The sequence below is a fragment of the Oxyura jamaicensis genome, chromosome 15, assembly GCF_011077185.1.
Source record: "Oxyura jamaicensis isolate SHBP4307 breed ruddy duck chromosome 15, BPBGC_Ojam_1.0, whole genome shotgun sequence".
In the NCBI taxonomy this organism is placed as follows: Eukaryota; Metazoa; Chordata; class Aves; order Anseriformes; family Anatidae; genus Oxyura; species Oxyura jamaicensis.
The window spans coordinates 7666649-7693136 of NC_048907.1; the positions used below are offsets into that span (position 1 = coordinate 7666649).

The window sequence follows — 26488 nt, forward strand, 5'->3', positions numbered from 1 at the left end:
CCCCTCAGCCCCCTCAGTCCCCTCAGCCCCCTCAGCCCCCCCTGGTTCTCGTCACGAAGGGCCGCAGTGAGAGCTGTGGTGAGGGGCCTGGGCGCAGCCCCGGTGCCCGTAGATGACAGCAGCCCCCGGGGACTCGTGCCCAGCACCCCTCAGCAACCCAGGGCCCCACGCAGCTCGAGGGACGCCGCGAGCAGAAGCGGAGGCTCGCACCCTGTGCGGCACCCCAACGCCAGGACCTTGCCTGACACCGCCTCGCGGGTCCCTGAGCAAGGTTTAAGACACGATGTATGGGGCGGTGTATGCCTTACGTACATAAATGTGCCTCCCGCACTGCATGAGAGGGGCTTGTGCTCAGCACGTCGCTGCTTTTCCACGACTGAGCAGCAATAACTCCAGGATGTGTCCCCTCAGGCGACGTGCGCCACACCACCGGCATTATTTGCCGCTAGCGCAGCAGAACTGGGCGGTCAGGATCAGGCCCCCTCCCAGGTCCGTGCTTCTTCCAGCAGCAAGCGGCCGGCAGAGGTCTCGGCTCGGGCGGCACCTCTACCTCTACCCCTGCACGAGTGAAGTTTCCGCTGTTTGCATTGCAGCCTGGTACGCAATGTTTATCTCCAGCTTCCTACCGGATCCTTTCTGAGGATCAGCAAACCAACAAAACAAAACAGCTTTTTTTCTGTTTCAGGGCTACAATGAACTTGTCGTAGGGTTGCACGCACAAGAAATAGGTTGTGTCCAAGCGGCTGAATGTAACGACAAGGAGCCTCTGCCCCTAAAGCTGCGCCCTGTGGCTTAAGCACTGCTGTGGAAGGGTGACTGAGGTGGAAGGCAGAGCTGTCGTGCAAGGGACACAGCCCTCCAGTTGTACAGCTTTTAAACCAAGCCTATCCTCACTGCACTTGTCATACCCGGGTGCTGTTTACAACTGAATTCTTTTTCACACCCTAACATTTCCTACCCAAAATTGGCACCCCCCCAACCCTCCTGTGGTTTCCCAGTGAGAAGGGCAGGTTAAAGCCCAAGCTGCTACGACAGCTGCTCAGAGGGGTGGGCTAAAGAAAACCCCACCCGATGTTCACCACCCTCTGTCCTTCCTAGCGCCCCGTAACTCCTGTTTGCCCCCCATCTACCTGCTCTCTGCCTCTGAAACGCTCCTGGGCTTGTGAACATCTGCTTGCTGCTCAAGCCCTGTGCACGCACTGCTGCAGTTCCCTGGGGACAGCCACCCCAGCGAGCTCCTCCCCAGCAGAGCAGCAGCCGAGGTGCCCAGCTGGTGGGACCGAGGGGGAAGCGATGCGGGAGCAGCTGCAGCCCTCAGAGCTGCTGGGGAGCGAAGGCACGCCGTGCGTCAGAGAGGTGTGCGGTGCTTCCTCTTGCATGCTGCCCCGCGACTACAACACGGTATGACTCAATCCTTATCTCTCACAGAAGTTGTGACAAGAAGTTGTTGTTCTCTTTTGCAGATGGGAAATGCGGCTGGGAGCTGGAAATAAAGTCAGACAATGAGTCAACGAGAATTTAAGACTTCAGGACTTCCTGCCTCCACACAGCCCAGGTGATCAGGGTGCTTGCTCAAGGCATCTTTCCCCTCGTCAAAGCGTAGCTAACCAGCTATGGACCGGCCCCACAGCTCTTCGGGGGGCTTAACCCACTGGCCTCCACACACTCGGCACTCAGAAACGGGATGGATTGAATCTCCGCCTGCCCACTTGGGGTCAGTAACGTCAGACTGGAGAAATCCAAGCTCATTTCCTAAGAGGTGTTATGAAAAGCACCATGCTAAGTTTTTGTCAAAGAACAGATGGGAAGCTACAAGACTTGTAAGGCATGTTTAGAGCCTACCTGTGCACTTTTGAGAGTGACTTGAAACTGCAGGGTGATGAGAATGACTGAATTGCAGCGTGTCCTCTGCGCTGTGCCACAGGGACATCACGCAAGGAGACGTGGCTCTTTCTTCAGATGGACACAGAAGGAAAATTCGGGCAGAGCCTCACGCCTGAAGGCTTCCATTAGCTTAGGGCAGCAGCAGCACACTTCAACACGTGGCTCCCCCATGCAAGGTCCAACTTCACGCCCGGTGGAAGGACCTGGAGCACATGGAGCCAAGGACTTCCAGCACCGGGTGGGGGACATGGCTTGGTGATGCTGGATGAAGGAACCACGCGGCCGGTTCTGCAGATGGTTCTGTTAGAAGGAAGGAGAATCAGTCAAGGAATAGATATGACGCTTATCAACTGACCTTGCTGAAATGAACCAAGCAAGTACGTGAACTGCATTACTCATTGCCAACTACACATGACTTGAGTGCTTATTGCTGTGCCTCATTCTGACAAAGGGTGACGGCATCCCATCGCCTCGGGTTTTGATTGCAAACGAATATTGCGGGTAATGGAGAGCAAACGGGACAAATGCCATCTAGGAGGTTTCACTGTCATTCTTTGGTCACCGTTGTGTATAACACCCCAGCCCAGCTGACATTACAAACCTGATAAAGAAGGAATATCAGTGTCTGCTACTAATTTTCCTACTCTGCCTCGTTATAAACAGCCTCCTAACCCAGGGTCAAACCGCCAGGGTACGCGCACCTGGATGGCACACGTAGCTGTGCAGAGAGCTTCAGAGGTAACTGGCCGCAGCGAAAACCACGTGGAATGCACAGAAAAGGACAGAGGCAGGCTGCTTGCCGCTGCGGTGCAGATACGGCCCAGGACGCTGTGTGGTGGTCAGGGGTCCCCTCTGCGGGGCGTGCTTAGGTGTTGGACACAGCAACAGCAGCTTGGAAACAGGTGGGGTGTATTGAACTTATAAGGGAGGGCAGACATGGATGGGGTTACTTAGAGGGTTTTACACCAAAGCGAGCAGCCGCTTTTCGCAGAGACAAAGACTGGGAGTTGGGCAAGGAGGAGCCATGTTCTGAAGCAGACTGCCACACGTAGACGAGCCCACACTGGGGTAAAAGAGATGAGTTCTGGTACTACCACTGCAACCTGGACTCCCCTTCACGAAGATCATCTTTTTTTTTCTATTCTTTCACACCAAAATTCAGTCTCCGTAGAGACTGTCAAAAATTGCCAATGCCGACTATATTTCAAGTCGTCATGGCGGGGTATTGGGAAAAGTTTTCAATTAGCAATAATCGCGCCTCGGATTAACCTCATTGGCTACGATACTGCCACTGCGCAAAGCTAACCTCCCACTGCCGCCACCGCCACCCCTCGCCCGGGGGCCGCCTCCTAGGTCACGGCGAGCCCCCCGCCGCCGCTCCCCCCCACCCGTCTCGGTGCCCCCCGCTTTCCCCGCGCTCTCCGGTGCTCTTCGATCCCCCCCCCCCGGGTGGGGGGCTCCCCGTTTTCACCCCCGTACCGAGCGGCGGGGCGGCCGCGGGGCTTGCTGGGAAGGGCTATGCAAATGTATGTGACGTCACTTGGCGCGCCCCGCCTTGGCGCGGGATCCCCTGCCCCGTGGGGGTGGAGGCACGGCGGGGACGGAGGCTGAATGGGGATGGAGGCAGGGAGGGGGTGGAGGCTGACTAGGGATGGAGGCAGGGAGGGAGTGGAGGCTGAATGGGATAGAGGCTGAACAGAGATGGAAGCCGAATGGTGATGGAGGCAGCGGAGGCTGAGTGAGGATAGAGGCTGAACGAACGTAGAAGCTAACTAGTGACAGAGATTAAATAGGGAACGGAGGCTGGAGACTCCCCTAATTTTTTCCTTTCTATTTTTTAACCGGCTCACAGCAGCCTCCGGAGAGGCCCTCAAAAATTGCCAATGCCGACTGTATTTCAAGTCGTCATGGCGGGGTATTGGGAAAAGTTTTCAATCAGCAATAATCGCGCCTCGGATTAACCTCATTGGCTACGATACTGCCACTGCGCAAAGCTGCCACCCTCCGCCCCCCGCAGCCTCCACCCCGCCGCCGCCCCCCCGCCTAGCTCAGAGCGCGCCCCCGCCGCCCCCCCCCGCGCGTCCCCGCCGCGTGCGCCCCCTGCCCCGCCGCGCCCGCGCCCCGGGCCCCCGCTGGGGGGACCGGGAGGGACACGGGGCGGGAGGGAGGCTGGAGGGGACGGGAGGCCCGCGGGGGGTGCCGGGAGGGCGGTATGGTAATGAGGGGGGACTCGCCCCTTTCCTGGGCAGAAAGGAAGAAAATCCGCCGCGTTTTGCCAAAACCCACCGGTTTCCCCTCAAGGGGAGGCTCCTTGCAGAGGACCACACACGAGACCAAGCGTGCGGTTACCCAACGCATTCAGTGCCTGGCTGCCCTTCCTCAGCACCAAGGAACTGGGGGACTCCGTGCCCCTCGTGCTCCCGTCCTCACCTCGGCTCCGCAGGCCAGCGGCAGCCTGCCCAGGCACGGCACCGCACGGCACAGCGGCTGGCCAAACCCAACGCCAGCAAAAAAGCGGCGCGACCACCACATGGAGTAAGCCCCTCGGCAGTGAAAAGTCAACTGTTGAAGGGGAACAGGGCTCAGGCTGTGCTCCGGGAGAGGTGCAAGCGGCTGAAATAAAATGTAACTGCCCCTCACGTCACATCCACACCTCTGGAAGGTGTACAGAGACCGCTTGTCACATGCTGACCTCTGGGGTTTGGTCTGCCCACATCAATCCAATGTGCTGGACCAGACTGGCATTGTCTGTCCACCCTTGGTGCCATGGTCCATTTCCACGATTTCACCCACACTTTTCTGCTGTCGTTCCAACCATAACCATCAGGCCCACCAGCCTGGCTCACCTTGACTGGGGCTGAGTGGAGGCACCCAGGGCACAAGGACAGGGCTGACATATCAGCCCCACGTCCCCCCACACTCCCACCAGGCACACCTCCCCAGCGAGGCGTCCGAAACCTCCCCAGGCAGATTTGTCTTCCATTATTTGTTCAGCCACGTTCTGAGGCTAAAACCTGCCACGTTAGCAGCGGTGAAAGGAGAATGCAGGCTTTCATAAGGACACGGACCTACCAAACCTTACCTACTACTTACATTTGTATCAAATCTGATTTTATTCTCCTATGCTTCCCCGAGGGCAGCACGCAGCGTTTGCCAACGCACAACTTTCAGGAAGGTGGCTGATTTTTTCCCTTGAAGCATGGGAGTTGTAGTGTTTGCTCGGGCTTGGCCTCCGTGCGAACTACATTTCCCAGCAAACTCCTCTTCCGCAGGCGTCCGGAGGTCAGTCGGGCAGTGCTATGACAGGTAACTTTGGCGTTATTTACCGTAACGTGTTCATTTCCCTGGCTGTGCGCCCCGTGCCCAGCACCCCCTCCCCGCACCGTGTCATTGTCACAGCAGAACAGGCTCGGGGGGCGCGGCTCTGGATTTCTGGCCTGTAGAAAGCTCTGTCCTCTGCCTACACTGTCTGCTCTCCTCCTGCGGAGCTTTTGGATGCGTGTTAGAAAACAAACCCTAGCCTTGGACCTTGGTAGGTACGTGTAGGGAGCTTTTATGTAAGTGTGGTTGGGTTTTGGTGTGCATTGTTTGTGTTTTTTTTTGTGTGTGTTTTTTAAATCTGAGCACTTTGATATTGACAGCAGCCTTGCATTTCACAGGAAGCGTTCAGCCCTTTGCACGTTTCTCTCTTTCACTGACTTACTGTCGTGCTTCAGAGCCTCCCTCAAATGTACGTGCTGTTTCTGCTGCTGGGCCCACCGCTGCCTTCTCTCTCCTGTGGGTCAGCCTATATCATACCTCCATTTCATTCCCCCTCAAAACACTTCCTTCTGAGAGATCTTTTGACGGTAAGGGGCAGGGATGGAGAATTTTAATCAGTTAAAGCAATGTAATCAGCATCAAACTGGCTGAGCAGCCTTCTGGGAGCATCACAGCAGGACTTATTCTCAAAGCAAGTTACAGTTTATTGGGAAACTTTGCCCCTTCTAATTAATATGGAAAATTAAACCTGTTCAGAAGGAAGGTGCCCGACACCATCCTTGCTGAACAACAAAACAAGGTAAAAATCATCATGAACGTAATCCTCTGCTTCGATATAAAAGCGTTCAGTGCTATAGGGGAAGGCTTTCCAGAATAAGCCTGCACGTGGTGTTTAGATTCTGCAGAGAATCTGTCAGTCCTGGAAAACACCGAGGCGGGTGCTGTGTCGGCACGTTGGTGATTTTAGTCTAATTTACTGGGGTATGGTGCCACGGCCCTGAGTCCAGGCAGCCCTCCCTGTAATTCAACCGATAATTAAGTGCTGGAGGTTAACTGAGACAAATCTACTGTTTGCCACTAGCATCTAGTATCAAAATACAGCTGAACATCCAGACTGTCAGTGTATTCAGATATCGCTCTGCTTACTGTAAGAACGGGTACTCGTGGGAGACTGGGGACATGAGGCAAAGCAACACAGATGCAGCAGGAGTCTAAAATGCAGCCAGGCCCTGAAGCTCAGGTCCCTGGAAGGAGCGAGCTGCTGCCTCCCAGACAAACAAGCTCACCACGCGAAGAACTTTCTCAGAGCTGCCACAGGTCTCACAGGCAAGTTCCTGGTAGGCAGCCTTTAAGGGACTGTCCCCACACTGCAACAGCTCAGCTGCGAGGTGCTCGGTGCCCTCCTCAAACTACCTTTAACACCCTCACACCTCCAGCACCCCTCTGCTACCCTCTGTGAGAGGGACATGCAAACGCTGTCCTCGCGCAGCGGGGTTTAGTTAACAGCTCCAAAGTAATTCTGATTTTGTTAGAAAAAAGAGCAAAGAAAACTTACCAGCGACAGTTTCCAGAGAATCCCAAGATGATAGAAGCAACAATATGCTCTTTGCTTTCTTTTACCTGCTGTGTGTTCTGTTCTTGGCTTTTAGCTCAGCATGTTTTCTGCCAGGAGGTTGTCAGGGGGTTGCAGAGCCATCAGACTCCATCACCTCAGACACCACTCCGTGTCCAGGACCTCTCCAAACTTGGCTTTCGTGCCAGCCTGTCTTCCCCCAGATCCTGTGGAAGTAGAGGAGCTGCAGCGTTTTGTTTCCAACTCCAAGAAGCTCTTTGTAATGACCGGGGCTGGAATCTCGACTGAATCGGGGATCCCAGATTACCGCTCCGAAGGAGTGGGGCTCTACGCCAGGACAGACAGGCGGCCCATCCAGCACGCCGAGTTTGTTCGTAGCGCCAGCGCCCGGCAGCGCTACTGGGCAAGGAACTTCGTGGGCTGGCCTCAGTTCTCCTCCCACCAGCCCAACACAGCGCACCTGGTACTGAGAGACTGGGAGAAACTGGGAAGGCTTCACTGGCTGGTGACCCAGAACGTGGACGCCCTTCACACCAAAGCTGGGAGCCAGCGCCTGACAGAACTGCACGGGTGCACACACAGGTACCCCGCGGGGAGAGGAGGATGGCTCATGCTCTCGTGTCTCGTTTGGGGTGACCAACATGTAAGTGCAGTGGTAGCTGCTGAAAAAGGAGGCAAAATGTAAATGCACTATGTTAGGGGAGATGGCGTGCTCAAAGGTGGTTTTGTACCGGGGTGAAGAGGATCATGCACCGGCGCTGCTCACAGAGCAGTGTTTAAGAAACAAACACCACCCCATTTTTGGAGTGCTTTTTGGATCAGACTTAGAACCTACATCAGTCAGAACCTCCCATTTCCTTGCTGCAGTAAATGTGCTCTTAGTGAAGACAGGGGGATCCTGAGGATGCAAAGGGTGACCAGGCCTAAGCAGAGATGGTAGTGCTAGAAATGCGCGGGCTGGGCGTACTGGAGAGGAGCCATCACAGTCTGCCTGTGATCACCCAAAACTTCCTGATGAAAAAGCCCTAACTGTGAAGTGGGATGCACAGTAGGGTTCAAAGTGCTTAGTCTAGAGCATCCCTGCAAAGCAACAACTGGAGGCAGAAAGACAGCTCAGTGACATGCACTACTTGGTAAATAAATGGGGGCGATGACAACAGACTTCCCAGGACTTCTAACAAAAGTTCCTTAGAACGTTCCTTAGAAGCTCCCATCTCCATTACAACTTTGCTCTGCATTTCAGGGTTTTTTGTCTGGGCTGTGGAGATCAGACCTCGCGCTCTGAGCTTCAGGAGCATTTTGAAGCTCTGAATCCTACCTGGAAGGCTGAAGCACTCGGTGTGGCTCCGGATGGGGACGTCTTCCTGACGGATGAGCAGGTGCGCAATTTCCAAGTTCCAGCTTGCAGTAAATGTGGTGGCATCCTGAAGCCTGACGTGACATTCTTTGGAGACACGGTGAGCCGGGAAAAGGTGGATTTTGTGCACCAACGCCTGGCAGAGTCAGACTCCATGCTGGTGGCAGGATCCTCTATGCAGGTAAGGTCTTCCTCTCCCACTGCATTCCTGTTTCTGTGCTACTGTGCTGGCAACAGTCCTTGGTCCTACAAATTAGGACTGCTGTTTGCAGTCACCACAGCTACTTCGGAGCTTATTGGTAATTTATTTTTATTGTTGTTGGGATTTAGCTCTTCAGTTGTCCTGTTTGGGCGTCCCTGTAACTCCACGACCAGTCTCTGTCATGCTGCTGTAAATAAGCCCATTCACACTTCAGACCTCACTCTCCTGCCTCCTCCATCACTGCGTTGTAGGCTTGCAGTTGCCCGTAAAGCCAGGACACCTGACACAATTCAATTCTGTAAACATCACCACCCCACTTTTTTGTTCCTTGATTTTTTATAGCCATTGTCAGCTTTCTAGGCCTCATGGAAAGCTGTCTGCAGTACCAGATTTCAGGATTTGTAAGTCCTCATTAAGCTTCTGAAGAAGAAAACAGAAGCCTCTGCTTGCTGCTTGGCACTGTCCTTTGTATCACACCATTTTCTCCATGACCATATCTTATCTGTAAGATAGGTGGTCTAGAAAACCCTGTTGTTTAACCCGTGGAAGCTTTTGAAATAGACTTTGTGTAAGAGATTTTCCAGGAACAGTTTCTGTTACATTAAAGAAAACTACTCTAATGCTTTCCAGAAAGGCATAAAGTGAAGGCTTGGCTCATTGCAATTCACTTCAGGATACTGGAGACAAATTCCTTGAGCTTGCACTTCTTAAGCTCATAATCCTTTGCACAGGAATGATTGAAATGCCTTACGTTCATTCTTGTAGTACCTAAGCTGGGCCATGTGAGAACCATCAAAGCAGAAGCATTTAAGTACCTATGATAGTTAATAAAAACTGCTGCAGAGATTTACTAAGAGACAAGGACTTTTCCCTTCAATGTATATATTTTCTACAAAAATGGAAACCCTTCACTGATGAGAGGTCAAAAGCTGTTCTCTTCTGTGCACTCCTGAATGGAGAAACCTCCTACTTAAGTGCAGTTGCATAAAACTGCATATATACAGCCCCATTTTCCTGCCAACAGCAACTCCTTTACTTTCTTCAGTCCTTTCTGTAGCTCTCCTTTGCCTGTGCTGCCAATAATTCTGTCTGCTGGTGTTCCTGCAGGTATACTCTGGTTACAGGTTTGCTCTTGCTGCCCGGGAGAAGCAGCTGCCCATTGCAGTCCTTAACATTGGGCCCACAAGGTTAGACCACTTTGCATCCTTAAAACTGAATTCCCGCTGTGGAGAGCTGCTGCCTCTGATTGTTGCACACTGACCCAGCAAGCTGAGCATCAGTAGCTATCAGGAGTAAAAATATTTCTCCAAGGTGAGTGCCTTCCCTGGTCAGTCACCTTAAAGGGTAAGAAGATGGATTTAGATATCCATTAAATGCTGTGACTGAGATGTACTGACTAAAAAGATGTTCCCACAATGTTCCCATCAAAAATACATTCCCATCAAAGCCTGGCTGCAAATTTTCATCTGCACCTGGTGTGCTCTGATGGGCCATGCTGCTGCTTCCCATGATCATACACAGAAAGCATACACGGTGCTCCCAGAAAATTAGGCAAAGGAAACTAGAAAACCTGGCAATGTTGACCTCCAGTCCAGTTGTCACAAACAGAAAACTACAGGGGGTCAGGGGATCACATGCAGATTCAGAGAATGTGACCAGTGCTGCTACCTTTGCACACAATTTTCTTTGTAACAAACCAATGCACGAACATTTCTCAAGTCACTGTACTCTTACTGACAATTGGAAAGCTATGCCTGGTTGAATTGATCCAGCTGATCAAAACACTGCTCTTTTGAAATGCGGATAATGTAAATGTTCAATTCCATCGATAAAGCAGCTTCTTACCTCCACTCCTACAGGACTTACCATCTCAAAAGTGGAAAACGTCAATCTGAGGGGCATCTGAGATCCTTATGTGTGGCCCCTGGTGACACCAGGAGAGGGCAGCAAGGCTCGCACTTGTCGACCTGACCAGTTTGTTCTCTGCATTGACACCAGCTCCACTTAACCAGGAAGGAGACGGATGATGAAAAAATGTCTTTTCTGCCTTACTTTGTTGTTGTTAACAGTGCCTTCTCTTTGCATTCACTGGGACAGGATGGGACTGGGACAGGATAATTAGACACGTGAGAGCAAAACAGAGAACAAACACTTTTAAACACTTTTTTTTTTTTTTTTTTTTAATAGTTGTCCCCAGAGAAGAATGAGGGGCAGGGACTTTGACCAAGTAACTTGAGGTAGAATGGCAGAAGAGAGCAATATGGAACACCACAGTATGAGCTGGAGGATCTGTTGTCATTAGTGGGAAAATGTGGGGCGTGCCAAGAGGGTGAGGAGGCAAGAGGATTTGCAGTTGCCATTTAAAAAAAATGGCTAAAAAGAGAAGCTGAAAAAAAAATACTGCTCTTGTAAGAAATTATTTGAAAGCACACACTACAAGCTTGATGTCTTCAAGCAAAGAGGGGAAGTCAGCACTTCTCTCAGGTGTCAGTCGACCAGCTGAACTGCTTACTATCTGCACGCTTTAAAAATGGAATGTTGTTGAGATGCCAGAGGATTTACTTTAAGCTAATATCTGACCAGAGCTGCTTACAGCGTGGCTGCTACCTTTTCTAGAATGCATTTTTTAAAGATGTTATTTAATTAATGAATAACTAAGTAGCGAATTAAAATTGTTTACATGACTGATACTATTTGCATTGCAATTTCCTCTTCCTCCTGTGATTTATTTAAGTACAGTCTCAATAGCCAGTTTAGATTCATTTTTTCCATTGCAAAAATGCAGCATGTAATTACTAACAGTTGATGAATTGAGAGAGAGGCAATTAAATCTGCACAATAGGTTTCCCTCAGGACTGAGCTCAAGCTATTCACAGATGTGATTTTGCACACTCCTAACAGATCTGTCACTACTGGGTAACCATGTTTTGGTGATCCTTAGGGTGGTAGCTTAAGACAAATTATACGATAACGTGGAGAACCTTGCCCAGACTGGAACGTTACATTTTTAACCCAACCTTCCATATGAATCTACCACTCCCCTCACGGCTATGAGGGAGTGTAATTGTTCGAAATGCCCCAATCCTAGTCCTCACATAACATGTCCTATAATAATGATTTTGACAAGATTTTTTTTTGAAGAAAGAGTGCCAGAGTCATTTACTAAAAGAGCAATAGCAAAGCAAGGAGATCTGTCCACATGATGCAAAGTTCTTCTTGGTTTTCTTGTTGCCATTTTCAGGAGCAAGTAAAGTACAGAATCAAAGGGATAGTTAAGGACCCAATTCTGCATAAAGTAGAGGAAATTAGATACTTAACATGTTTCAAGACATAGCTATAATGGGTCAGAGGAGACACTGCTTCACTTAAAAGCCATGTGAGGTGAGTTCAGGGCCCCTACCTGCATTCTGCTCCTATCTAATGGCGATCCTACTTTCCAGTGAGTTAGAAATCTGCTGTTTGGTAGTGAAGAAAGCTCACAGATGTCAGTCATCTTTTGTGTACTACAGCTGTCCTGCTAACCAAAGCTTTTGCAGAAACCATGGCTAAGGCATAGCAGAACCTCCACACACAACCAGGGCACTTGCACAGTGTTTATTCATCTAGGTTTTTCATATTAGAAGAGACATTTATGCCTCTTTAGCAGAGGAACTGGGGCCAGGTTTTTCATTATCCATGTCATCTTCAGCACCACCTTGAAATGTGCATGTCATAGGTGTGTTAAAAACGGAGGCTGCCGGTTTGGTGTCATTAGAGCCAGCATTTTGAGGAGGAGGCGTGGGAGCACTGCCAAGAAGTCTGAAAGAAGAAAACGTCTGCAGTGAGGACTGGGCATTACCAATGTGACAGGTGACTAAACCTTCTACGCCCATTCCTGCCTCCAATTCAGCAGCCGAGCACGTGGGAGTCAGGGTGTCTCTTCAGCAACACTGATAAAGGCATCGTTACCCTGACCCTGCACAGATTACACTATATATTGCACTATATGCTTTTAAGTCACTAGGGACGGTGACTTACAGTAAACGATAAACATTTACAGTAAATTTCCCATGCATGGTTTATTACTATATGGTAGCAAGCACATATACGTAACAAGCATATGAGGCTGAGACAAAGTTGTTCCTTTTTTTCTGCTAAACTGATCCAGCACTACTAAAATTGACTTCTGCTGCAGCAGGATCAGAACACTTAATCTCCTAACGTGTTCCCCCACTACCACTGGGAAATAAGATTGCTCAACTGAGAAATGCCACAGAAAGCCTAAAGTTCCAAACCAAAAGCCAATTCTGCACCACTCTAATGCTGATTGACACCTTCCCCTGTCACTCCTTTGGCACTATTTGTGTAGGAAGAAGCAATGCAGAGAGATAACGGCTATCAGAAGCTGACTATGCCGTTACAGGTAGCTAGCAAACACCTGTCTTGAGAAATCTCACAGCTTCTCAAATTTCCAGCCTAGATGGAGTTATAGAAACCCCCAGAGCTGAGCAGAATATGACACAAATCAACCACTGGCTGAAACTAACAGAAAAAGAGTGTTACAGAGCCTGAGGAATGATCTTTTCCCCCATTACCAAGGGGAAATACAGACCCTTCCTAGCTACCTTGTCTCCTTTAAGCCAGCCTTGATCATCCCCTATGTGATTCAGTGCTCTCCTACCTTTTCTGGTTCATTGTTGCTGCGCCATTCCACCAGTATTTCAGATCAGGGCTTGAAATTGTAGTTCTGTCCACCTGTGGTTGGTAAAAGCACACATTAGACAACAGCACAAGGACAGGTTTTTACAATGAACTCAGCTGAATCAACAACTTGTACTCTTTCTTACAGCTGTTCCTACCATGACAGGTTTGGCAAGAGGAGCTGTGAGTACCTTATAATGGGTGCTTCTGCCCCTCCTGTGAAAGGGGACTGGGGTTACCCAGAGCAAACAAAAGCTACTTCCTATTTGGCAAGCCTTGCCTTCAGTTCTAAGCAAACCCTCAGAGCAAACTTTGTAATAGAGTTCTGCAGGATGAGAGCTGTCTCACAAACTGCGCTCCGGTGAAGGAGCAGCACCCAGGAGATGGCCGGGAGGACTGTGCCTGATGGGAACGGTGTAAGCACAGCCTCCCACCCCCTACAGTCAGATTACTCCTACTGACAAACCTGCTTATTCGTGATTTTTGGAAAAGGACCAAAGACCCTGGGCATTGTGATCTTGGGAGGTTCAGGAGCCTTGGAGTGCAAGGGGCTAAATCCACCTTCTAAAGTGTGCGTCTTTCCCCACGAGTGCCTTGGATGTCGTCCTTTCCTAGTTTTTGCACCTGTATGGAAGGGGAAAAAAGGAAAAAAAAAAAAATCAGTGCCAAGTTACTGGTGCAACTGAAAGCAACCATCCTGGGAGGCTTTCTGGTGCCTTTGGGAAAGGAAAACACCTCAGATTAGTGCTTCTTGTCATGACACCCTGCACAGTGCAGGGGTTTTGAGATCTAAATTAACTTAGCCTTAACAGCTGTATTTTTAGATTACAGAAAACATAATTGTAGCAAGAGAATAAAATTACAATAGAGGGCTTTGCTTCTCCAGTCCTACTGGTCTGGCCATCTTCATCACTGATATATATATATATATATATATATATATATATTCACATATAATGCATGTGAAAATACCTTTCAGATGCCAGATTTCTCCTGGCTGATGCTTTCTTTCTGAAAAGGTCAGGAAGTTCTGATATATGGGCTGTTAAACAGCTTTGATTTTTCTGGTTAAAGTTCAAAAAAATCTGGATGATGCTTTGGGCATAATAACACAAAGAAGCCCATTAATCCTTTTCCTCCTATCGTATTGCTTCTGTGAGATTTTAAGTGGAAGAGTCCCCAGTGGGAGCTGCACAGCTGAGTGGTCTGTCACCTGTGCACCCAGGTCCTGGTAGATACAGGACACTGATGGACAATAAGAAATTCATACCTGCTCACTGACAATTGGCCAGGCAGGTAACAATAAGGCTAAAAATAAAAGAGGAGGATTAAAAAAAAAATAAAAATAGAGCATTTTGTGTTAAAAGGCCTCAGAGTATACAGCACAACTCCTGCAAACTAAAGGCAAGCAGCTTTGAATGAATGACCCCAGTGAGCTGCAAGCCCTTGCCAAGACCCCGACAACATATGCAGCTTCAGCACATGCAAATCAGAAGCAGTGCATTTTTGCTAATATGAGAGCTCTTCTGGGACATTCTGCTGTTCCTTTATCAGAAGAATCTTCCAAGAAAAAAAAAAAAAAAAAAGTATCAAAAAACAGACAGATGCTGCATCCAATGTCCAGCATGGTCCTTGGCAAGGGCCAAGGAGAAGAAATCCAACTGGACCTTGTAATTCTAAGAACTGAATACCTGCAACAACTCAGAGTTCACAGTCTGACACAAACCACTGCTGGTGGGAAGCAATGCTTGGTTCCTTAATCAAGCAGGTGGCATCTGACAAAAATCAGCTTACGACCCTCCTCCCATTTAGCACTTGGCAAGACAGAGCTTGCTGGGTGTAATGAGGGACTCCTGTGTCTGTGCACAGAACTGGCTGTGGCTGCAGCAAGGCTCCTTGCCTGCCTGTGCAATTACTGCTCCTACAATAAAGCAGCTGTACCTGCAGGTAAGGAAAGCTGGAGAGATTAAGGCTGCCTTCTCACTAAGATGAGTCCCTTTGTTGTTTGGGGAAACAGCACTGGAGCTGAGACAAGAAGCAAACGCTTTTTGATGTGTTTTCACAGCTTAGCATGAAGGCGAATAATAACCTCCATTTACTGAGCTGCACACAGCCAAATGGGTTGAAGACAGTTCCTAAAGCTCTACCAGATTTATGGTGATTGGACCTTTCAGTCAGAGGGAAACTTGGAGCTGTGAATAGCTGATCAAAGAGGAAAGCTTGTTTTAAAGTGGGTGATGAAACATGGAGTTTGCAGCTCATAAGAATCACCCCAAAAAATCCAGGAAATAAGTTTCAGTTATGCCCTGCAAAACAGAAGATAAATCAGGTGTCTTGACAAGCAAGCAAATATGCCTCTCCTACAGAAACTTGTAGCAAGTGATTTCTGGGTGCTGAAAGAAAAGGGGGCATCGGCAGTGTATCCAGCAGCAAAACAGCAGATCTGGGGTAGTAGAAAAACCACTGAAACACCTTTCTGGTGTCTGAAAAATTCGTAAGAACTCTTCATGAATTCATAAGAAAATTCATGAATGAGATAGTAGATTGGTATCACTATTCTCCCTGAGATCTTTCCTGAATGACCAGAAACAAAACTGCTTCAGGAAGGTGAAAGGCAGAGTCAAGCTAGCCAGGGTTTAAAACCAGTGTTCAGATACAGATGATATCTGCAAGTCTGTGTGCAGACCCCAGTCCTCTCCCTTCCCACTAAGGAAAGATACCTAATTACCACATCTGTGCTTTTTCTTCTGCATCACTAAGTAAGCATACAGTGGCAGGTAAGAAGAAAAGCTGAGCCTGAGAGGAAGAGTAACAGTACAAGTGTCTAGTATTGGTCTCCAGACACAAATGGAAACTGAAACAGTCATTACCCTGAGCATAGCTGTTTACTCTCTTCATGTCTCGTCTCAGCTGGCATACTTTCTCTTTCATCTCTGCAATGTCCATGTAGTTAGAGTAATTCAATTCTCCCTGCAGAGTCCAAAAAATCTTGGCCTAGAAAACAACAGTAGAGAAGACAAAGCTAAGACACTGAGAGTTCACTTCTGCACCATAAACCCACACAGGTGCCATCCCTCCAGCACATCACGTGCCACCTCTGTACAGCTTCAGAGCTCCTGTGCTTAGTGACCACAGGGACATTTATTTCAGTTACTGCTTCTGGTCTTGGAACAGAAGCACAGACTGGCATGGCAAAAGATGTTCATATATTCTTTGTTCTCCCCATCAGCAGGCAATAATTCAGGCTGAGGAACCGCTGGACTGCTGTTCGACTCTGCTTTCCACAATGTTCCTCCAAGCCCTAAAGAGCAACTTTGCACAGCCCGTCCAAACCCCATCATCACTTCTGCCATTGCCTAGGGCCTGGCACTTCATGTTATGTGACAACATCCCCTGTACAAGCGCTTGCTCAGGGGAGGCTGTTAAATCTGCTGTTAGGCCTTTTGCACCACCAAATGTGTGCAACTAAGAGACATGACCAAGGGCCCAAACCTAAGTGTAGGCTTACAGAAATGTGTATGGAGTAAGAGAGACATAGAATGAGTTGGTGCTCTCATCTATCCACTGAAAATATCTAGGCAATGCTAGAATGGCCCAGCAGCAGTAGATGCACTACCCACCTCAAACCAAGGGTTACTACTACAGGGAAAGACTTACACCAAGCTTCTGAAATGCTTCTGACTGCATCCCAGCACTCTTCCCTGCTTGGGATGGTACAGCTCAAAAGCACAGTGTTTCTTCTACATAGTGATGGTATTTTACTTCTGCCTCTACAATGGGTTTTATTTATCCCTACAAAGGGATTTCAGTAACACTTATGACCTTTACTGCTCTACAAACAATGACCTCAGAATCAAAGCTAGTGTGTGAGGATAATGGACCTCATCTTGCACTTCCATCCCTAGAAACGATTCATCTTAGCACTACGATGGAAACACATTGAGGATCCTCCAGATTTCCACAGAGAACCCACAGAGCTCAATGCTTCCAGAAAACTCATGTACGTGAACACCTGGGGAAAAATAGGAAATGAGTATCGATACAACATGGATTATCTGGCTGTGAGACTTGAACGCTCAGTTTTTATTTTATTTTTAAATAAATAATAATAATAATAATAAAGTGATTCACCATCCTATCTCATTATCATCCTGATAGCCTCCAAGATCCAGGGTTCCTCCCTACGAAGAGGCCTCAGGTACCTTTATGTAAGACAGCAAGCCAGCTCCTTCCTTCTCCACCTGTTTCTGCTTTCTCAAAGCCCTCTCACAGAGCCGCGGGTTCTGCTCCATGGCCGAGCACAGCTCTTGCAGGCACTGCTGCGTGTAGGACACGGACTGCTCCTCAAAGTCCTCTGGGGAGATCTGCTGGCAAAACGCGATGCTGAGGGGGAACTCGTTGTCAAACTCGTCCAGGGTCTCCATCCTCTACCTGGGCAGAGAGGACAGGGCGGGCTGCACGCGCTCCTTATGCTGAGGGCGATGGCTGAGCCATCTGCTGCTGGGCTCCCTCCCACAACCAGGGGCAGCCCCGGGAGCCCACCCGCACCCTCCGGCCGCCCCCACCGGCAGCAGCAGCCCCGGGAGGCTCTGTCCCGGCCGGGTCAGGAGCCCACGGTCCTTCAGGGGCTCCCCCAGCCCGCCCCTGGTTTCCAGGCCAACGCCGCCCCTTCCCCACAGCTGCGGCCCCGCGGGCAGGGAACGGCCAAACGCCTCGGCCCGTGCCCGGAGGAGGAACGGGGGGAGTCGGGGGTGGGGGGGAGCCGCGCTGCCGCCGTTCCCCGCTCGCCCGGGGACCGGGGGGTGTCGTGAGGGGACGCGACGGGACCGGGACTCGAACCCCGGTCCCACCGGGGTCGCCTGAGGGGAGGGGAGGGGCGGAGCGCACCTGCCCGCAGCCTCCCGGCCGCTCCCTCCCCACCTCCTCCCGGCCCCGCCCCCGCCGCTGCTGCGAGCCAATCAAAGAACGCGGTGACGGGACGGAGGGGGCACCGCCTGCACCACATTGGACCGTTAGCGGAGGGGGCGGGGCCTCCCCTCCTCCTCCCTCGTCCTCCCTCCTCCCCCCCCCCCCCCAACCCGGTCGCGCGCGCGGCCGTTAACGGCTGCCGGGGGCGCGCGCGTGCCCTGAGGGGCGGGCGGCGGCAGAGGCGCGGGGGCGGCGTTGCGTTTGTCAGGCGGTCTTTATTAAAGGGCGCTCGTGAGCTCGGCGCTCAGGAGGACTTGCAGTATTTGGCCGTGTCCAGCCTGTAGTGGCCCGGGTTGTAGGGCGCCTTGGCGAAGCACATGGCGGCCGCGCGGTCGCAGTTGCAGATGAACATCTCGCACTCGTCGTTGGTGCCTGAGGGAGGGAGCGGGGACGCTCAGAGCCTTCGCCTGCCTCCCCCCTTGCCCCCCGTGTCACCGCCGCCGTGTCGGTGTGAGCTGCGCTCCCCTCCGTCCCCCGAGCCCCCCGCAGGTGCCGTGCGAGCGTGTTCGCCAGCCCGGCGCCCTCTGCGTCCCTCCTGCCCTCCCTGCAGCTCTGACGGGCTGTCCGCTGTTTCTCTGCGCTCAGGAGCCGTAGGAGCCGGTCCCTCACGGTACCGATGTCTGCACAGCGCTCCCCAGGCAGCCCGCTGCCCCCTCGGGCTTGTGTGGGACCACAAGGCCTCATCCCCCCGAGGAGGGGACAGGTCCCCGCGCTCAGCCCGCCTATTCAACACGACTGCACGCTGTGACCCTCCTGGGCCCCCTCGGAGGCACCTAGGGCAGCGCTGGGTGCTGCGTTCAGCCACGCAGCCCCGGGCCTAACTGCAGCGGAGGTGCTGAGCAAAGCAGAGCGACACGGGGGAGGACGTACTGCTGCACGTAATATCCTCGCTGGAGCAGCTGAACTTGTACGTCTTGGTGTAGGGGTTGTCCACCAAGGTGGTGCACGCTGACAGTTTCTCTGCCTGAGAGTAGCAGTTATCGTGTGTTTGACAGCACCTGGAGAACAAGGAGGAAGAGGTCAGAAAACACCAGAAATGCAAACTCAGCTGACCCGTAAGACATGAAATATGCTAGTATTTACAAATATGCTTTGACAAGGTGCTGAACAAAAATAAATCCCTCAAGGTACCCAGTGATAAGAGGGAGAGGTCACGAAGGACCTCAAAGGGACGCAGAATCACTGAATATCCTAGTTGGAAGGGACCCACAAGGATCACTGAGTTCAACTCCTCCTCTGCCAGCTCGTGCTCCAAGTACACGTGTGCCTACTGCAGCCTGGCAGCTGACGAGCTAACAGCTGGCACAACCACCGCACCTTGGCTATCGGTCTAATGTGATCTACAAACTGGCAAGCTACTTCTTAGCGTTCTGCAGCTCAGCCCTGAGAGGTCGATGGTCAAGCACTGGGGAGTGGGCTCACAGCTGCTGTCTGGGCTTCCAGCACAGCACTGGGAAAAAACAAAACAAAAAAACCTGCAGGAATGAATGCAGCATAGCTGCTACAGAAAGAGAAAGTAGAATGCATTGCTTGGATTATATTTTATCCTGTTAATAAGACCTTCAGGTGTGATACTACACAACCTTTTTTCCTTAAACCAGTCTTTGGGAGAACGCTTTATCCATAGCAGCCAGAGAGTTTTGTGAGCATTTTTTTACATGCAGGGCCAGCTAAGGAGAAGCAGGCATGCAGAAATGAGAACACGCAAGCTAGGAAAGATGTCTGTAAAAGCAGAGTTGTACAAACTTGTCAAGTTCATCCACTGGTGTCCCGCTGCCTCCCAAGCCACAGTAGCAGCCGTAGCCATCATACTGGAGCAGAGGGTGACTGCCCGGGATGGTGCATTGGATCATGCTGCGCAGCTGCCACACTGCGCGAGGTGAGACATCAGCGCTGGCAGCACCCACTGAGGAGAAACACAACGGTTAGAGTTAGGTATGGTATTACCAGTCACGGGCACGCCGAGAGGGGCGAGTGCCACCTACGCACCCGACAGCAGGAAAAGCAGGGCAAGGGACTTCATTCTTGCAGGATTTCACAATGAGATCGGTCCTAAAGGAAACGCAGCTCTTTATACTACAAGCTCACCTTGAAATAGAAATGAGGTCAACAAGCCAGTATTTATGTTACTGAATGCAGATTTCTTCTATCAGGGGCTGTAGACAGCAGCTTGTGACACGACCAGCTGAAGGCCAGTGGAGGTCAAACTCTGGAAGCCAAGAGGGCAAATATTTGCTTCCTAGGATTTTTGCAATTAAATTATTTTAATGGTCATATTAGAAGACAGCCTGAAAGATCTGGACGTTTTTAAGGGCTCTCTACTAAAAAAAAAATATAGCAATGTGGTAGTTATGTTGGAAAATACTGGCACTAACAGCCATCCTACTTAATACTTGTATACTCTTTAAATGGTATCCCGCTTATCATTAGTCCTATATCTCTGCGTTGATTCACCTGGCCTAATTCAGGGAGTGAGATACAAGTTGTTCACATATCCCCAATGACCCTTGGCATGAGCAGAAAAAAAAATAAAAAAAAAAAATCTAGTTTTAACTTTGAAGCCATGTAGGAGAAAGAAGTACTACTAGGCAAGAACCAGGAGCCAAGCAAAGTGGAAATCCTCTGAAATTTCTTAGGAGAAGCAGCATAACAACCATGACAAAGGAAAGTATGAACACAAGGAGATGGTAACACATTGGTGGCGGGATGACTGCAGGAAATATTAACTGAAATAATTCAGCAGGATTTTCCCTGAGGCTTCAGAGGACCAAGAAGGATCGTTGGAGTGCAGGGACAGACATGGCGTTATCTGGTCTGTGTGTTACCACATCACCAGGTACACGGCAGAACCTAGTGGAGCTAGGTGAAACTGGAGAATCCTCCAGGCACTCAGATTTTGATGACGTACGCTGCCATCAGGCGCCTGAAATAACCATCATGTTTTGTGTGTTCGGACTTACCATCTTCAGAGCAGCTACATTTGCAGCCCTCTGGAAAAGAAGAGCATGCTGGCTGTGTGGTTCCTTCCCTTTAACTATCCATTCTGCTTTCCATCCATCAAAATCTGCCTCATAAACGCAGGTCTTCCTTTTAATACAATGCCTGTCCAGAAGAAACTACCGGTTCTTCGAGATAGAATCTCTGTTCTTCAAGTTAAACAAAATTAATTTTTACACTAGCTAGTCTGTAGATTTAACTAAGTGTATGGGGATAAAATAGTTTCCCTCCAGGCTGTGTGCCTTTGGCCAGCCTTCCTCCAGTAACTGCTGAATCCATTTCACACCCATCGCCAGGTGAATGGTAACATTGCAAATGGAAATAACTAGTGATTAGCTGGTGATAGCCAGCTGATCTCAGATACAAGCAGGTGGCACAGTACACATCCTCCTGGCAAAGCCAACGTTACCTGGCTTAAACAAGGACTTGTGGCGTACGTGACTTCAAAGGGGTTACGCCAGAAATGACCTGTGCTTAGCAGTTTCAAGGCACACAGCGTACCATAGCTCAGAGCCAGAAGTTTCTCACCAAAGCAGAGCCCATTTAGGCCTTTTGGTTCTCCATGCCAAGGCACGAGGTGAATTGGATCCAAAAAAGGGTAAGAAAAGTTTCTGCAGTCAGCCAGGAGTCCAAAATACCATACTCAGACCCCAGAGGCTCTAATGCTGCCAAGGCTACAGGTTTGGCATTTTTACACACTCGAGATACTAATTGTAGACTGTTCCCTTGATAGTAAGAGTCCGCATTTATTTCTAAAGCATGAATCAAGCCTTCGGTTTTAAGAGTAAGGAAAGAGAAAACAGCCTAAAACCCAGAGCGCTTATTCAGGAAACGGGTTCAGCACCCTTCAGTAGGATCAAATGCACGTTTCTGGAAGCGATGGTGAGGACGTCTTCCCCTTCAGAGTGGCTGAAACTACATCAGGGTGCCCACAGCACCCAGGGTGCTGACACATCCCTAGGCCATCTAGCTGAAGCTAGGCCTGCTGGTGAGCGATCGGAACCACTCCAACTTTTCTGATCGCTCACAAGCTCTCAGATGCCCCAAGATCCCCCACTCACAGGTTAGCTAAGGCCAAACAGGTGCTGGGTATAGACTCAAGATTCCCGTGTCCTAATAATGAGAACATCAAACAAACATTAAAGACTGATGTAAAAAAAGTCAGTGCCCCCTTTATTTAGAAAAAAGGGACTTAATCTTTTACCCACAGATCAATCTGCTGACTTTCCCTTCAATATCCATTTAAGCGATATTCTCATTCTCCTTTGGCTACCTTTCCTTTTTTAATGCTTTATTTCTCTCTTCTTTTACCAATGAACCCTAGGTTCCTTCTTCCCCATTTGTCAGGCTCTCATTTATCATTTATGTCGCCAAGAAAACCTCTCTTAAACCAGCCTTTTAAGTCACTGAAACGCTGTCATATTTTGGATTTCATAATCTGAATTCAACAAAAGGACCACCCAGAGTGGGAAAGTGAGCATGTGAGCAGCACAAGAGTGCGTTATGAGAAAACTCCCAGAAGGGTACGGGTTTTTCCACCAAAGCTATTTTTGGCTTCCCCAACCTGTATAATACACAAAGCTGCTGGTGCTCAGTACGATTTTGAGGACACCTCCATTTACAACTCATTCCTAAATTCACAGGCTCGAGCCTTACGGTATTTCTGAGAATTCTCTATGATTAAGACCTGCTAGAACAGGTCTGTTACACTGCTGGAATTTACCGTTCTCTTGTAGTGTTATCTACTAAGGAATTTTCTTCCTATCTCTTCATTTTATTTTCTTAGATCTAGCCTCCTTGGTTCACCATAGTCAATGAATCCAAAGAGTATCCGAGCCAACCTTCTAAGCACCACACTGTCTCCTCCCTTCTCGAGCCTATAAATATCCGTACAAAACCTCTGTAAAGAAGAGGCACAATCTCTGCTAAACCCGGATCCACCTCACATTATAAACTGGGCGGCTGCCAAAGGCCGGGAGCAGAACACGCAGTCAGAGCCCTGGGGCTTTTATCCTAATGGCAGGATGCGACCTCGGCGCTGGCAGGAGGCACCTGCAGTCTCCTCCGCTGGAAGATCTCCCACGCCCAAATAAAGAGAGAGGACAGTTTTCAAATAATTTATTAGGAATTTAAAACTGAAATCTGGAAAAAGGGTTACAGGTGTGGAGAGAACAAACATTGGAGTGTAATAACTTACTGGCTTAAAAACACAGCATTATTATTTTTTTTAAAAAATGCCCACCCTGAAACCGGAGCCCCAGCCTCCAGGCAGTGGCAGCACTGGCCAGAGAGCGAATCGCAGCCCAGCAGCAGCACAGCTGGCCTGGGATGTCGGAGGGGGCACGGAAGCAGTTCAGCGCGTATACCAAGAGGGAGGAAAGCGCTGTCCGCAGACCCAAATTTGAAGTATATAGAATAAAAATAAACCCAATAAAATGCAGCTCTTCTTTACTTAGGAAATATTTAAAAAAACAGACATACAGACTCTTGTCTCAGTAACAAAAATTATTGCTTTGTGTTTTCAGTACTGATCTGTTAAGTACCCTCTTACCTAAACAGAACTCTCCAAACATATCGCCCAGGTCAGGACAAGCTCCGGCACACGGGGAGGGGAGGGATGGAAGAGAAGAGCCCCGAGGGCACGGCGGCCCTCCCGGTCCTTTCCTACAAGCCCCTCTCCCTTACAAGGGCTCAGTTTGGGGGAAGAGAGGGAATGATTTTTAAAACTTAAGATGAAGCTGTTATTTCCCTGGGAAAAGAGTTTGGCTGCATCTTAATAAAAGGCTTAATCACCCCCCTTAACAAGGTCTTTGGTTCACTGAAATCCAAACCCAAACCTGCCCCGTATGCTCCTGCGGGAGGCTTCCCCTGGCACAGTGCTCCTCAGCGGGGGCCTGGTGCCAGGGGAAGCCCCGGCAGGTTCTGGAGAAGGGACCAGACCACCTCGGCACGGGACAACGGACAAATTCCCACAGTCTTCAGAACACAGAGTAAAGCAAATGGGAAGCTGCGATTCTATAATTCATGTAATCCCTGAGAAGCCCTTAACCCGCCCCCAAATCACCACCCTAATGCTTTTCTCCCCGTTAACGCCTCCCCAACCCAGCGCCCTGCCCTTCAGAGAACGACCACCCCCATCTCCCCCCGGCCCTGGCTGCCTCCCCTTTCCGATACCCTCGCCTCCGGAGGAGGATCCCTTTCCCAGGAAATCTTGACGCAAGCGATAAGTGTTTGGAGAGTGGATTCCTTTCAAAGTAACCAAGACAAACGGTGGCGGCAAAGCCCTTTACCTAAAGCCAAACCAGACGCTGGCACTGCGGAGCCCAGTGATGGAGTCTGTACATCGAGCGATTGGAAGCAGCTTTAACCCGCTCAGCAAAACAGCCGATGGCCGGTACGTTTCACCCCCACCCCCACCCCACCCCCCCTTTCATCTCATCAGAGGTCTTAAAATCTTACAGTAAAAGGTGTACAAAAAAAGAACGGAGTCCTGTCAGGATTCTGCTGGAGAGTATTGCTCACACTGCGGCACCAAGTCCAGGACCTGGAGCTGCTCCTCGGAGCCAGGCTGCACGTGGCAGCCAGGTTCAGCTCGCGATATTTACATATTATACAGGAGGAAAAAGAAAATCCCACGTAAAACTAAACCTAGGAAAACAAAAAAAAATCTTTCAGCTGTAAGATAGTGTTTTTCACTTAGCAAAATATACATTTGTTTTGTTCCATAGCGATGCCCAACGTTTTCGGATCCTTGGAGTTTCACACTTTTCAAAGCCTCACATTTACAAAACAGAAACAATTAAAAACAGTTTCTTTAAAAAAAATAGAAATACATCAGTTCCTCTCAGCCTTTGCTCTCTCTGTGTCTCTTCCTTTCCTTCAGAACTGCATTCTTGTTACATACCGTGCTTTAAAAACACTGACGACAACAACAACAGAGTTGAAAATATTCAAAACAGTTTCAAAGCCAAATAAAAATACTCCTCAATAAAAACTACCTAACACAATCACAAAGCCAATTCATAAAATATGTCTACTAGCTCAGGAAAGAGCAAACAACAAAAAGAAGGGGGAGCCCCAAAAAAGATAAAAAAATAAAATAAAAAAATAAAACTAACAGCTAATAAAATAAATAAAAGAAGAACCGGTGGGCTGGGGGCAGGGAAGGGGGAAGCGTAAACCGTCGGTGGTTAGTAAGAAAGCGAGATGATCTCCTCGGGTTCAGTCCAGTGTGGTCTGGTCAAAGGGAGAGATCAGGGCAGGGCGGCAGGAGCCTGGCAGCCGGCCGGCAGTGTGCAGTTTGACTCGAGAAAAAGGTAACCGTGGCTCATCCCCCGAGGCTCACCAGATCCTCCAGCCGCTGTCCTCGGTTAGGTCACTGGGGAATCTGCGGGACACAGCAGGGGAAGGAAGGGACAGATCTAGAACAACCCACAGCCTTCCTCTCGGGGCTTTCTCCCAGGGTTACCTGGCAGGAATACTCAACATCCAGACCTGCCCCGACACAGGCTTGCCCTGCACCTCGCTGGCACAGCAACGGGGCACAGCAGAGCCGCTTCCCTCTTTAACAGCAACGGGCAGGCCTCGCAAACAAGGCTCCACACGCCGTGCAGCCGGCCTGCCCCGACCTGTGGAGCTCCTGGCTCCGGGGAGGCTACAGCCAGGCAGGGTCCAGCCACTGCCCCAGCACTCAGCTCAGCGCCCTGCCAGGCTCCGGGGGCCTTGTCCAGACACCCGTCCCTGCCAGCTGTTCCCTCCTTTAAAAAAATAAACTTCTTAACTTTTTAAGCCAACAAACTTCAGCTGTGTTCACAAAGCAGATACCATCCACCAGCTCCCTCCCAGGCCCAGCTGAGGACCAGAAACAGAGCTGATCACACCCAGATTCCCCTCTGCCCTTCTCCCAGACAGGAGAGGAAAGCCCCGCTCTGCAGAGAGGCGGTCTCGGCAGCGGTGAGAACAACCAGCCACATGGACGAGGCTCCCCCAAGCACACAGGTGAGCCAGGCTTGTCTCAGGAGTACCAAAGGGTCACGATTCCAGCCAAGCCTGCAGACCTTTCCTCTTCCTGTCAGTGCTCTCATCTCCTCCCCCCCTGTGCCCAGACACTAAGTGATCCCTCTACAACACTCCCAGCCTGAGGAGCAGGAAGCCAACTTGTCAAGCCCCTGGTGTGGAACAGAGCCCTGGGCTGGCCACAGGACTCCCTGCCTGGGCTGGGTCAAGTCAGCGATCCTCCCCGCAGCCTCCACAGCTCCTGCTGGGAGCCCAAGCTCAGGATTTCACCTCTCTAACCACCCGTCCCTGTGTGAAGCTCTCTTACCTCCTGCCTCCTTGGTCCCCAGCTTCAGTGATACCCATTGGTAAAAGCTGTTGCAATCAAGGGACCCTGCGAGGAAAGAGTTAAAACCCCCTGTTAAGCAAACAAAAGAGAAGTGAAGAAAATTACTACCAAAACACATTCAGTCGCTGTTCAGATGCTGGGAGAGCAGTTCCAGTTGCAGGTGCCAGGGCTAAGGAGCCCAGCAACCCGCAGGACCACTGCGTTAGGGCCCAGATGAGCTTT

General features: G+C 50.1%; 4 protein-coding genes and 2 non-coding genes across 15 annotated transcripts in view; 1 reads left to right on the top strand and 5 right to left on the bottom strand.

Moving 5' to 3' along the window:
• Window positions 1-3046: 3046 nt before the first annotated feature.
• LOC118175165 lies at window positions 3047-3187 on the bottom strand. Its single transcript, XR_004754907.1, has one exon. It is a non-coding gene; the product is annotated as a U4 spliceosomal RNA (small nuclear RNA).
• Window positions 3188-3739: 552 nt separating this feature from the next.
• LOC118175166 lies at window positions 3740-3880 on the bottom strand. Its single transcript, XR_004754908.1, has one exon. It is a non-coding gene; the product is annotated as a U4 spliceosomal RNA (small nuclear RNA).
• A 1172-nt stretch (window positions 3881-5052) lies between these two features.
• On the top strand, window positions 5053-10328 carry SIRT4 (sirtuin 4). 2 transcript variants are annotated; one of them, XM_035340912.1, is made up of 6 exons: window positions 5053-5190; window positions 5287-5416; window positions 6795-7300; window positions 7962-8256; window positions 9385-9588; window positions 10137-10328. In XM_035340912.1, the coding sequence occupies exons 3-5, from the start codon at window positions 6801-6803 to the stop codon at window positions 9535-9537; spliced, it is 948 nt and encodes a 315-aa protein (XP_035196803.1). In that variant the 5' UTR covers window positions 5053-5190; window positions 5287-5416; window positions 6795-6800; the 3' UTR covers window positions 9538-9588; window positions 10137-10328. The 2 variants fall into 2 exon arrangements, with proteins under 2 accessions (XP_035196803.1, XP_035196804.1); XM_035340913.1 differs by lacking the exon at window positions 5287-5416 and having other exon boundaries at window positions 5119-5190.
• Window positions 10329-10703: 375 nt separating this feature from the next.
• LOC118175049 lies at window positions 10704-17525 on the bottom strand. Its single transcript, XM_035340914.1, has 6 exons — window positions 17500-17525; window positions 17160-17388; window positions 15828-15951; window positions 13424-13581; window positions 12938-13011; window positions 10704-12075 (listed from the first exon to the last, which is right to left on the bottom strand). The coding sequence occupies exons 2-6, from the start codon at window positions 17379-17381 to the stop codon at window positions 11907-11909; spliced, it is 747 nt and encodes a 248-aa protein (XP_035196805.1). The 5' UTR covers window positions 17382-17388; window positions 17500-17525; the 3' UTR covers window positions 10704-11906.
• A 609-nt stretch (window positions 17526-18134) lies between these two features.
• PLA2G1B (phospholipase A2 group IB) lies at window positions 18135-21601 on the bottom strand. 2 transcript variants are annotated; one of them, XM_035340922.1, is made up of 4 exons: window positions 20014-21601; window positions 19672-19831; window positions 18796-18923; window positions 18135-18297 (listed from the first exon to the last, which is right to left on the bottom strand). In XM_035340922.1, the coding sequence occupies exons 2-4, from the start codon at window positions 19776-19778 to the stop codon at window positions 18170-18172; spliced, it is 363 nt and encodes a 120-aa protein (XP_035196813.1). In that variant the 5' UTR covers window positions 19779-19831; window positions 20014-21601; the 3' UTR covers window positions 18135-18169. The 2 variants fall into 2 exon arrangements, with proteins under 2 accessions (XP_035196813.1, XP_035196812.1); XM_035340921.1 differs by lacking the exon at window positions 20014-21601 and adding an exon at window positions 19915-20002.
• A 1422-nt stretch (window positions 21602-23023) lies between these two features.
• The window catches only part of MSI1 (musashi RNA binding protein 1), a 30065-nt gene continuing 26600 nt past the window's right edge, over window positions 23024-26488 (bottom strand). For 5 of the 8 annotated variants that reach the window (XM_035340765.1, XM_035340763.1, XM_035340768.1 and 2 more), the window contains 2 exons: window positions 26246-26335; window positions 23024-25309 (listed from right to left, as the gene is read on the bottom strand). In XM_035340765.1, the coding sequence (XP_035196656.1) occupies window positions 25293-25309; window positions 26246-26335 (107 nt within the window). In that variant the 3' untranslated portion in view covers window positions 23024-25292. The remainder of the gene's footprint in view (window positions 25310-26245; window positions 26336-26488) is intronic. The other 3 variants (XM_035340764.1, XM_035340769.1, XM_035340767.1) reach the window with 1 other exon arrangement.

What these genes read in the sequence shown, in the direction of transcription:
- PLA2G1B (XM_035340921.1), bottom strand. Translation starts at nt 19,948, where the DNA reads ATGAAGTCCCTTGCCCTGCTTTTCCTGCTGTCGG. An exon ending in CCTGCTTTTCCTGCTGTCGG is followed by an intron (nt 19,832 to 19,914) that starts GTGCGTAGGTGG and finishes GTTTCTCCTCAG; the next exon opens with TGGGTGCTGCCAGCGCTGAT. An exon ending in CGAGGATATTACGTGCAGCA is followed by an intron (nt 18,298 to 18,795) that starts GTACGTCCTCCC and finishes TCCCTCCCTCAG; the next exon opens with GCACCAACGACGAGTGCGAG.
- SIRT4 (XM_035340912.1), top strand. Translation starts at nt 6,801, where the DNA reads ATGTTTTCTGCCAGGAGGTTGTCAGGGGGTTGCAGAGCCATCAGACTC. An exon ending in CTGCACGGGTGCACACACAG is followed by an intron (nt 7,301 to 7,961) that starts GTACCCCGCGGG and finishes TCTGCATTTCAG; the next exon opens with GGTTTTTTGTCTGGGCTGTG. An exon ending in TGGCAGGATCCTCTATGCAG is followed by an intron (nt 8,257 to 9,384) that starts GTAAGGTCTTCC and finishes GTGTTCCTGCAG; the next exon opens with GTATACTCTGGTTACAGGTT.
- LOC118175049 (XM_035340914.1), bottom strand. Translation starts at nt 17,381, where the DNA reads ATGGAGACCCTGGACGAGTTTGACAACGAGTTCCCCCTCAGCATCGCG. An exon ending in GCTTGCTGTCTTACATAAAG is followed by an intron (nt 15,952 to 17,159) that starts GTACCTGAGGCC and finishes GTTGTTTTCTAG; the next exon opens with GCCAAGATTTTTTGGACTCT. An exon ending in AGTAAACAGCTATGCTCAGG is followed by an intron (nt 13,582 to 15,827) that starts GTAATGACTGTT and finishes CCTTCCATACAG; the next exon opens with GTGCAAAAACTAGGAAAGGA.